The sequence below is a fragment of the Diadema antillarum genome, unplaced genomic scaffold, assembly GCF_040938485.1.
Source record: "Diadema antillarum isolate AM-2024a unplaced genomic scaffold, OU_Dant_1.0 scf00000015, whole genome shotgun sequence".
In the NCBI taxonomy this organism is placed as follows: Eukaryota; Metazoa; Echinodermata; class Echinoidea; order Diadematoida; family Diadematidae; genus Diadema; species Diadema antillarum.
This window is the reverse complement of record NW_027270904.1, coordinates 1,582,863-1,595,369: the sequence shown is the minus strand read 5'-3', so window position 1 is coordinate 1,595,369 and position 12,507 is coordinate 1,582,863. Positions and strand designations below refer to the sequence as shown.

General features: G+C 37.4%; 1 protein-coding gene across 1 annotated transcript; it reads left to right on the top strand.

Moving 5' to 3' along the window:
• Nucleotides 1–2,879: 2,879 nt before the first annotated feature.
• On the top strand, nucleotides 2,880–12,290 carry LOC139724342 (galanin receptor 2a-like). The gene is made up of 2 exons (XM_071635497.1): nucleotides 2,880–2,946; nucleotides 11,462–12,290. Exons 1-2 carry the CDS (start codon nucleotides 2,880–2,882, stop codon nucleotides 12,235–12,237), a joined length of 843 nt encoding a protein of 280 aa, XP_071491598.1. The 3' UTR covers nucleotides 12,238–12,290.
• The last annotated feature ends 217 nt before the right edge of the window (nucleotides 12,291–12,507 follow it).

Here is a 12,507-nt window from a genome sequence, read left to right as displayed (position 1 = left end):
ATCACATTGAGGCATGGTTGGTTGTATCACAGAACATCCTACCATATAGATCTTTTGCAATTAAGCCTGAAATAAAAGGAGACATTACACCATTTTCTCACCAAACCATAAGTGCAGACGGCTTAGTCTGGAAACATTTTTGTTTATAACTGTTGTTCACATTTTGTATATCTAACAATGCTTGACATCGATTATACTGGTTCGAATTTTTAAATTGGCTGTTTCTACCCCGAACTCACATGCTAAAAGTATTTTGAAGCACTAATGCTGGATTTTTGTTTCATCTGCAAAATGGTAAATTACGCCTTAAATGAACATATTTTCCAAAAAAAAAAAAAACTTTCCTGAAATAATCGGTTTAAATGTCATTAAAACTTATAATTCATGATCACAGTTAGCATGCATTTTTCGTCCTCTTTTTTTTTTTCTTTTTGGTTAGCTTTTGCGTTGTGTTTTGTTGTGTTCATGTCGAGTGTTAATTGTCCGCTCGATATGTCGGTATTTTCGTAACTTTGTTTTGGGCCATCTCTATAGTCAAGCTCTGCCTATGAAGATGATCCAATTTACAATTTTCAATTTCATATGAGATTGTATATATTATATATATATATATATATATATATATATATGTATATGTATATATATATATATATATATATATATTCTTTACAAACAAATTTGAACTGCTCCTTAACCTAAAATTTGCATTCACTCTGACCTTGTTGTATATTTTCTCTCCATATCTTTATACAATTATATCCCACAATGTGCATTGATGCGTTTGAACAATTCACATGATTTACGACATATTGTCAAATGTTGTTATACATTATAATGAAAACGAAATGCAAAAAAAAAAAAATTAAACTGAACTGCTTTTTCGTGTTTCCATGACTGTAGGTCAACTCTGTCAACCGAGTAAATACAAGATATATGTTAAACAGAATAGAGAATGATTACTTTAACTCACAAAACCCGGTTTGCATATGGTTTTAACATTTTTGTAATTGTTTAGAGTCGTTTGCAAAGATTCGTGCATTCATTTGCTAAATTTGACACTTATTAATCTGCGCTGTAACCTGCTTTATTACATTGACATTTCTTGAACTTCTTTGATTAAACAAGTATACAATTGAATAAGACATATTTAATCAAAGATTATCAGCTAAACGACATTTCTCCTGATGTAATTGTAGTAAGTCACTTTGATTTCGACAATTTTCATGAGGCAAAAGAACCAAACAGGTAGAGGTCGAATTTAAGACCATTGACATTCACAACAGCTCCAGATTCATATTACAGCTGATCTCATAGTCTGTTTGTGAGCGGATGTGTTGGCAAGTAATATCTTTAATTTGATTTTGGTTTCTAAAGTGGTAAACGTTCCTAAAGGTGTTAAAAGAAATTGTTTGAGACTTTAACTCCATCATTATTCTTTCTTTTTCTCAAACTATCAGAACGACTGCAGAAATATCAGGCAGGAAGTAGTTTGACTCAAATAGACCAATTATATTCTGGGTATAATGAATGTTAGCTTTAATGTAACATTAGAATTTCCGATCTAAATTCAGGTCGCGCACGTTGCAGTCTTCTATTGTATCGTCGTATTAAGTTAATTTTATGTGAATACAAGCTGACTGTGAACATATGCACAAAAAAATCACACAGGTTAGCAATGAGTTAAAAAAAGAATCTTAATAAAACTTGATAAAACACTTCTGAATGTGAAATGCTGCATGTTACTTTGACGGTGATAGAGATGGTGGTGGATTTGTTGTTTTAAGTGATTTACAAATTCTTTAAAATGCTTAGGTTTGCTGTTTTGTTTATTTTTGTTATTTTGTCTATAAAGGCCTACAGGTTGGTGAGGTTTCCTTATGGTCTCTTACTTTAGCAGGTTCTCTAATTCTGGATCACGGTGTGTGACGACTGTGTAATTGTTTATGTGCCTTTGAAAGATTCATTGTAAAACTGTGAATGTCCGAATCGTTATATATCACACCTAAAACAAAATACTTTACGCAATAACTCTTTGTAACTTAAACTCTCATTAGAATGCTAGAAGTTCAATACAAATCATGTACCATACCATTAATGGCAACAACAACAAAAAAAATTGGAGAACTGTCAATTCGATATAAGTCTACAGATCTGTTCTTCTTCAAACCTAACAACTGTCGAGTTTGTAATCATTCCCAGTCCATCTCTGTGTTATTCATGGCGACTGTGACTTCATGTCTTCATGTCAATTGCACTTGTCGTTTGCCTGTCGAAAGGCATTTAGTTTGAAGATAATCATGAAAGTTCGTTACAGGAATCACGCGTATGCGCCTTCGATCTTCCTCCGAATTTGAAAACGTTAAACCCCGATTCTTGATTGCCTCGTCAACACGGTCTTGCGGAATCATAGGCATGTGAGTCTTGTAGGCTTCAAGGAGTTCATCACGTGACCTAGCCACATGATGCTCGATTTTTCCATCCGCAGTCTCCAGGAAAAATCTCTTGTCGTAGAAGTATGCAGCTCTCCCTTCTCTGTACAACATTGCGTACATATGGAATATTCCCGGCGAATTCAATACACTCTCTGGTTGAACTCTGGCATGGTACGCGTACGCCATTATCTCGGAAAAGTAATCTGACTCTCGTTTTTCATTCGGATTTATCCTACAACGCCACCACCACCCATCAATCAAATCCGTATTTTTTACAGCGTACCTATCAGGACTGTGTTCTAGAGGCAGGTGTAAACGCCAAATCATCCCGTCCTTGGTGCGGACAAACTTGTAGGTGGACAAAGATTCCTGATAGACAGGACTTTCAGAGCTGAAATCAAGGGGAATTGGAGTAAAAGTCGGATCGGATGCACCGACGTCCACTAGATGCCTTTGACCCTTGACTTCGAGATCTCTCACTATGGTAGCAATGTGTCCGCCTTCAAGGCGATGGGTAATTCCTGAGACCAGCATGACGTCATAATCAAGGGCTGTCAGTAAGCTGCATGTTTGAAAATGAAACGTTGAAGCGAGGTTATCACTGATTGTGCAACTTTTTGCTATTCAGATGAAATAAACTTTACGAACAGTGCATTGTTTAAAAAAAAAATAAATAAAAAGCGTAATCCTCATGCAGGGCTTAATCATAACTTGAGCTAATTGAGCAGACGAACTGTGAAGTCCTGAAAAGCATAGCAGCATCAATAATGAAAGCTTGATTTGGAAAAGATTGAAATAAGGCTAAATCAACCAATGTGGCATGACTTAGTTCATCTTAGACGATAAAATAAAAGGAAAATGGGATATGAAATTGCTTCCACTTTTTTTCTTATCGCCTTTGGTCAAATCAGTGAAAGAACACTAAATGTCACGTGAAAATAGGTAAAAATTCGACGCTCATCTAATATTCACGTGATTGTGTTTTTTTTTCAGTATGAATCAGTCATGAAATTATTGAGAGCCTAAATTTAGTAAGTCTCCCATTTTACATATATTTTGTTTACATTAGCTATTTATTATTGTTAGTTAACAGCCTGTGGAACACAGTTGTTAGAGAAAAGTGCAGGTTTCAACTGTGAGTCGGGAATTTAAACGGACTGTACAGTACTGGTTGAGGTGGGGATTCATGTTTTGAACATTCCTAAGTGAGATAATGAGAAACCTCTTATGAAATATGAAAGAGCATGTAATTTTAAGAAGGATTCAACGTCTTTTTGATGAAAATTGGTTTTCAAATGGCTGAGATATCCAAAAAAAAAAAGTGATAATAATAAAAGGTGACAGGCCACGCCTTTTATTGGGATCTCTTTGCTTCACCTTGTTTTGGATATCTCAGCCACTTCAAAACCGATTTTCATCGAATAAACTTTTGATACCCCTTAGAAATGCATGCTCTTTGACATCTTATAGAGTGGTTTCTGAATATCTCGCAAAACGTTGAAAGCTGAATCCTCACCTCAACCAGAACTGTACATACCCAAAGCTATTTTGACCACTTCAAGGCCCACAGGATGGAGGGGGGGGGGGTGCACATTGTGCCCCCATATAACTTCTTTATCATATAATGTATCATAATAATTTGGCACATAGGTAGAGCAACTCATACTCTTTACATGATCCAATATTTGAAATGTCTCAAGGTCACCCTTTGAGGGCGGTATTAATCAAAATATAGAGAAATACATGGGAAATATGCTAAAATCATGTTTTTTTCTTTATATTTCTTTCTCCCGAGTATATATGATTTTATTTTGTATCGATCATTTTCTTACTTTCCTAAAAGGAAAAGAAGTCAACCTTCACTATTTGTAATGGTTGAAATTTCTCAAGGTCAACATGCGGTAGCGCTATTCATTACAATAATAAAGAAATATTTGAGACCTTTGATGTATTGCTTGGGATAGGTACATACATTGGTATCATAATGCACATTTCATATTTCCATAATAATATGAAACTTTGAGTTTGCAGGTGGATAATACGATAAACAAATGATATTACAGGCAAAGCTTGTGTGCAAATTAAACAAAATAAAAGGGTGGTCTTTGGAAAATGCTGTATTTTCGGTTATTTCTATTTGAACATCCATTGTTTGATGTCATATAAAAAGAAAGGAAATGATAAGAAAACCATTTCAGGGTAATTCACCAACCATAATTACTTCACATTTTGATCTTTTACATCCTTTACATTACATATGATTATCTCAAAATAAACTGATTCAATTACTGAAAAAAAATGAATTACCCACGTTATCACTTTACCAACCTGTACATGAAGAAGTTCTGATCGTAACAGATTCCACCCAGTCCGGAAAACATATTCTCCTTCATGTTTTCGTATTTCGGAAAGAACTTTTTGTCGGGTTTTGCCGTCAGCATACCGGTAGTAATGTTCTGATACGGTATTTCGTAATGCATCTGGCAGACGATTTCTTGGAGAAGGTTGAGCCGATTTCGTCGGAGTTTCGAAAGCGAGGATTCAATGCCAAGTACATGATAGAGGAAGTCGAAAGCCTCATGCAGCGAGAGCTGTAGGGGGCCGACGGTTAGTGCCTTTGGTGTTTCGGATGTGTACATGCGTGTTCCACAATGAAAGAGAACTCTTCGAGATCGCGTAGAGAGTCCCGAGTGGTTTGAGAAATGTACATTTTGCCTGAGCATCCAAGTTGGTGCACTGTTATCTAAAACCCGTGTCAGCAAAGATGAACGCATTTGAAACATTTCTTTGCACCGATACATGGGGTAGTTTGGACACAATCGACAGTTAATGCAAATGTTCAAAGATTGAATGCATATCGGCACGCTTTATCAAGTTAGGAAAATTTTCCTTTAGATTCTAGTTGCATTTTATTACTAATTTATTCCTCCACCTTAATTGTGATATTGCATTACGAGGGTAATGTACAAATGCCACCTGATTATTGCTGTATCGACACGCTCAGCTGAGTCACGATGGTACACACATAATGTGCACAACAATATGTACACATTCCCTTGCTCCACCGTCACATATCTCGATCTAAAGTACTCATGTTCTTTGTGGTTGGCTGCTCTTTGGATAGCTCTGGTGTTGGATATGGCCTTTGTGTGACCCGAGTTGGTTTCTGTACCTAATTCTATTTTTTCCAACTATCCTCTTGAAATTATGTATGACACATTGTGGGATCCGGTCGCCTTTGAATATTCTACAGATGAATGGCGATGTATAAATGCTGTTCATCAGCATCGTCATCTGCTCCGGGCCTTCAACAGCCTGGAGTTATCTTCGCTCCATATATATACCTGCAGTAATAATCACACGGTGTTCTTTTGTTGCTTCCTGCACTCGATAGCCATCATGCGTGTATTAATTCCTTTTCGGATAATAATGGCTTTTGTGTGAATCAAAAGAATATCATTCTACACATACAATGTATTACACATTTAAGATGGTTATTTGGTGAAATTTGTCGGGGACGCGAGCGTGGTGGCTCCAGCGTTTTGAGGAAGCTTACGTTTTCATTAAAGTGCTTTTGAATAATCTCCTCAGATAAACAGCTTTTATTTGAGAGTCATGCTAGACCTACGCCAAACCATCATGCAATCGAATGCCTTTTAACGCATGTTATAATGTGCAGCTTTGTATGATATGTTTATAAAGAGCGGCTGAGCTACCGAGAAGCTGTGTGTGTGTGTGTGTGTGTGTGTGTGTGTGTGTGTGTGATATTCAAGTCTGCATACTCTGTCTGAATTCTTTTTCATGATTTGTTCATTGACTGCAAGAATGTTCCTAGGTATTTTCTATACGTTTGGAAATGACAAGAGAATCATTCGGAGATAGTGTTTATTTTGCAGGATGCTTAATCTTTAGATGTAATCTTTTCAAAATATGTGCCTATATCACTGTTTTTTAATCTAAATCCTTTATAGTTCTATCACGACAAAATATCAAAAAGTTGTACCAAAACTACCACACTCCAAAGATAAAGTACTAAAAATATTGTCCCAATACACCAAATGTCGTTTCTTTCCCAAATAATAGATCTATCAACTTTCATGCTGAAAGAAGTGCAGTATACCTGTTTTAAGTTACATGTTATCGTGCATGTTGTCACTTAGATCATTCAAGGAAGTGAATATTTCCACTATTTCGGTGAGAAAATATTGATCATTGTGTATGCATACATACTGTATATATATATATATATATATATATATATATATATATATATAGGTATATATATATACATATATACATTCCCGTAAATATTACCAACTTCAGAGATAATAAAGCACTTCTAGACACACACAAGTACATGGGAAAAATGGGTACTTCTGAATGGTTTACTAGAATAAAATAAAAGTCTTGTAATAAACTTTTTATTACGTGCCGTCGTTTTTTGTTGCGTTTACTCCTTTTAATTACAGCATACACTCTGAAAACTGAAGTGTTGAATCTACCATTATAAACGCTAGATTCAACATTTAGAAAAGGGCCGAGGAGTGACCACACTTTAATTGTTACATTAACATTTTAGAATGTGTTAGAAATTCAGCGTTTTGAAAGTGTTGTAAAAAGTGTTGGATTTTACCCTTCACTGAAAGGGTGATGCAACATTTAGAAAAGGGCCGAGGAGTGACCGCACATTAATTGTTAAATCAACATGTTTGAATGTGTTAGAAATGCAGCATTTTGAAAGTGTTGTACAAATGTGTTGGATTGTATTAACAGAAAGGCTGATTGAACATTTAGGAAAGGAAGAACGTGTTAAGACATTTTCATGAAAGCAATTTTCTCTTGAATTAAAATGTACCATGTGATTTAAATGCACTTCAGTCGTTTTAGCTGCTCAAATAACAGAGGGTGTACACATAAGTGACGCATACAATTTGACAAAAAGGTCAAGCCATCTGAGTGAACATTGAATTCAACAAGAAAATTTTATTCAACCAATTGTTACTTCATTTGCAAAAGGTCAAGCCATCTGAGTGTACATTAAATTCAACAAGTTTTTTTCTCAACAAAATGTTACAACTTCAACATAGAATGTAATACTGCATTATACAAATCATATATGTGCAAAGTTTCTCATTAGCACCTAGCTGGACTGCCGTGGCAATTTTTTGACAGTTTGATAATCTGACACGGCATCCACGGCAATAACGGCCAGTCACGTTTGCCTATCCCGTCTCACCGCGTTGTCCCACTTTCATCCTTTTGTCCACGGTGCGTGAAACGTGTCTGCCGTCATTCGGCCGTGGCCGTCGGGAACATGGTGTAAACGCAGCATAAACAAATGCAGTTTTTCCATCTCTTCAACTCTTCATGGTGTAGTTCTTGTTATTAGCAACTTCCCAAGATGACATAAACGTAAATATCATGTAAACAACCCAGTGCTCTCCGATTATTTTATTCACTTTGAGCTGATTATGATGCATTAAAAATTCCCTGTCTTGAAACACAAACACTTTTTTTATATATGTTTATATTGTTTACATTACAAATTTGATTATGTTAGCTTTAAGAATTTATTTGGAGCGCTCATATTATAGTGTTTGTAATTTGTCTGTTGCCCAGTCGCAAAGAAATCAAGACGGTTGCCAGATTGCTCCTTGGGAGATCAAATCACCTGAGACTCATTAATCCCTCTGGGCAACTTTTAAAGGCACAAAAAGGTTTAATGATGGTGATAGGGAGTGTCAACAAATATGCTGCACATAACGCATCTTTGATATTGCGTTAAGTACCCCCCCCCCCACACACACACAAAACACTCACACCAGACAACAACAATTGAATAAAACGAACAGAAATATCGACTTGAGGCAAACATTACGGACACATTAAAAGATACCTCAAATCAGCTACGTTTAGATCTTTAAGAATTGGGAGATTTAATTGAATTCATAGTCATGATAATAATCTCAATAATAAGCGTATGCATTGGTTACAGTTCGTTAATTGATATATATATATATATATATATATATATATATATATATATATATATAATCATCCATTGCATCATATTGGCAATTTTCAAATCGGCTTTGCCGGCTCTATGATGCTGAAAGTTATTATGTCGATTGCTCATCTGTCAAAACCAAAATATAGGAAATAGAAAAGCGTTGGTCAGAGAGCTCATTATTTCTCATCTCCTTTTGATAACCCCGAGAGAGATGTATGTCATTCAAAAACCCGCTACAACCAATGTCCAGGGACTATAAATTTCGCTACACATCAACTAATACTATTTGCGACACAAGACCATTTCAGCGCAAGTGACCATCAGTCAGAATAAAAGAGAGACCGAGAGAGAAAAAGAGATAGGGAGGAAGAGGGAGAGAGAGGGAGAGAGGAGAGAACGTCAAAATGACACTCTCCATTGAAGTGATTTTCCCATAGTCCCGGTTGCACAAGACTGCGTTGGGTACATACGCTCTGAAAGACCTTTATCTCGATCTATTGAAAGTACTCGTATATGGTCATTGAATCAGGCTCTGAGCATGGAAAGGGTCAATTGAAGCTATAGATGTCTGTGATGAATTAGAAAGAGAAAGGAACATTGGTCGAAGAGAAAGAGCACAATAAAGAAGCTGGCAGTGTCAGCGTTCAACCTCCCTGGTTCAACCCTATTCGAAAGAAAAAAAAAATTGTTTGGAAGATGTAGGACGACCGCAGCTTTTTATATCCACTTACTCCGATGTAATGGACTGAACTACTTATGGCGTTATGATTAGATGAGTGGTCATTGTTAACAGGATGTTATAGGATCCGGAACATTTCCGGAACATTTTCGCTTTGTGTGTGTGTGTGTGTGTGTGTGTGTGTGTGTTTGTTTTTGTTTTACACAAGACGATTCTTGACAATGTGTCAAAACTATTTCGAGTCTTAAATTCACAGAACGAGTTTCAGAGGTTAGCATCAAAGTTGTATACATCTGTGGAAATGTGTATGATTTCATGAAAAAATATTTCATCATTCTGTATGCCGCTATAAATTTGTTTGATGTTTACGTTCAGATGTTGGTATGTCCATGCCTTAGATGCCATCTCATTGTCTTGCAAAGACAATTCATTTCGACAATTTCGTTGTTTCTTAACGCTGATCCCGGAGTGAGGTGTTTAATTAACTGAACATTGATTATGAATAACATTATGATCAGCTCTAGATGATTTTGCCTAACACTGATTATGTATGCTTATCATAATAACATTGGCAGAAAAAAACAGAAGCCTTCTTTCCTCTAACATCTATCCATCTGTCGCTGTATTACACTCGCCTATTATTGCAGCTACGTGCGAATTCTCCCGCACAGGTGTGCATGGGGCGAGTAAACCATAGTGGCATAGTGTCCACAATACTGTGTACATAGATTCAAGTTCTCTTATTTACCATTACTCCTCTTTCCGTCTTTCCCAGCAATGCATCAAGTATTGACCGCGAGCGGCAAGTTATGTTGTCCCAAAGACAGTCACTTAATGTCTTTTTGTCAACATTCTTGGCCTCGTGAATGGTGATTTTTGTGCCTGCGTGGTTTACACGCTATAATACAGTCAGACCGCAACGTCCTGAAAAGCCTTCGCATTTATCGTACGCGTATGCATGGACCTCGCGGACATGAATACGTGATGAGCTTGGAGACCACATTTTTAGAGTGTCTGTAAATCTAAACGACATTATCAATCTTCATGATTTATACATCGATAAAAAGCTGAAAAGTTGTACTTTGATGAAATTTGACCACTTAAAAGGTTATGACATATTAAATATACTGAACAAGGAAATTAGAAAACACAAAATTTGCATATTTTTCATTTTTCTTAAGGGGTACACTAGACCAACGAAATTAAGGTGGACCAAAATAGAAGAGGTATAAAATGAAAGAGGAAATATCATTCTATGAAAACATAATGACTTTACGTGGACTGATCCTATGAACGGGTCAGGTTGGCGAATAAATCATTGCGTTGTACAGTTAATTTTTGACGAGATGTCAGTTTGCCGCGAATACGCGTTTCTGATAGGTTAATTCCCTCTGAGTGGAGAGTTGAACGAACCTCGCGGAATGACAGTAAACGTGTACTCTTAATACACTGTGTGTAGATGACAGTGTAGGACCCTATGGTGTGTGTGTGTTCGCGCGCACAATACGCGCTCAGGTTCAGGCAACTGCAGCTAAGATCTCCACGTAAACAACAAGAACAACACTCCACTCTGATCGAAAACTCAACTTTGGCTTGAACTTTGTTTGCACAACTAGATAGAGTAGCGTGCATTAATAAATAGCATACAAATCAATAATAAAGGATCTAGCACTAAGTTTGCGCACATGAGTTCTTTGGGGCTCTCTATTTGGTATTAGAATGATTATTTCTTATTAATCCACTGTCCCCATCCCTGAGTAATTTATCTAATGATACCCTGGGAGCGCATGATCATTCATGTATCTCAAATTGCCACACTATGATTTTTACTCGACGAGACTTTCAATTTCTATTATTTTCTAAGCGAGGGACCAATTCAGTTCTTACTGTGCTATCATAACAAGTATATCTAAAACGTTGGCTATCATTCATGTGGTGATTCAACCTATGAAAGGGTCGGGTTGGCAATAAATACAAAGCCTTGTTCTAATTTGTCTCAGGGTCTTTTGGAAAATATCGATATAATGCAGAGATATGAATAATGGTATCATAAGCTCATTTTATATAATGTAAGCATTAAAAGGTGTGATTTATTTCAAATATTCACAAACCATGTCAATTAGTCATGGATAGTAGATCTTCATGTCGTCAATAAGTGAATCTCGTAGACCATGCACTTTGTCTCTGAATTATCTCGCAAAATCTCGGGTGCTGAAAAGGACATGCGCAAAAACCTGCGCGTACGGTAAATTTTTGATTTGAGCTCATTAACAGCAGCGTTGCGGTCTGACTGAATAAGTATCACTTCCTTCTCTCCTTCTGTTGTTCTCGTTTTCTTAGGTCTGAAAATTCCTGTTCCTGCTGGAGTAGGGGGCGAGATGTTGTGTCGACTCTTGTTGTCCAAGTTCCCACTGTGGACGAGCTTCGTCGCGTCTGTTCTGAACCTCACTGCGGTAACCCTGGAACGCTACTTCAGCATCGTGCATCCCCTGCACTACGACGCCATCTTCACGGCGAAGAAAGCTGGGGTGATGATCTTCACCGTTTGGGTCGCCGGCATCGTCATGAACAGCTACATGCTCTACATCTTCTTCAACGACAACGGCGTCTGCACAATCAGTTGGCCCAACACAGAGTACCAGACCTTCGTGGGCGTGGCGAATTTTTGCGTCATCTACGTCATTCCCATCGCGGTGATGGGCATCTCCTATTGGCTGATCATGGCCAATCTTTCGGCGAGTGCGCGGAGATTGAAGCAAGCGACGCGCGAAGGGAAGTCAGGCCCTATGTCCATGGAGCTGTTGAGCGCGCGCAAGAAGGTGGTAAAGATGCTGGCCATAGTGGTGGTGACGTTTGCGATCTGCTGGGCTCCAAATCAGTTCGTCTTCTTCGCTTACAACTGCGGTTGGAATTTGGACTTCAACTCGTGGTACTACCACCTAACGGTGTTAGTGGCCTTTTGCAACAGCTGTATGAATCCCTTCATCTACGCCTTTAAGAGCAAGCAATACCGGAAGGCTCTCCGGGCTGCAGTGTTCGGCAAGAAATTGACTACAACGATCAGCAGTCCTGAGAACACAAATCCAAGTTTGGCTGGATCGTCTGCCGGCAAATGAATTTTGAGAAAGAATTGAAGGAAGTGACACTCGTTATGAATGGCGTAATAAACTGCTGAACTACTGACAAGCGCCGGACATAAGCACTGAATCATCCAGTGTCAGATTGTTATGTAATTATGTTACATATTATGTAAATCATGTAAAAGTATAACACGAAAAAAAAATTATATTCGATAACAAAAAAAAATATTCGATAGCGTCTCTGATTATGAGGAGTTGCAATGATATTGATCCCTTTGCAGTACATATCAGGTTTACTAGTACTCA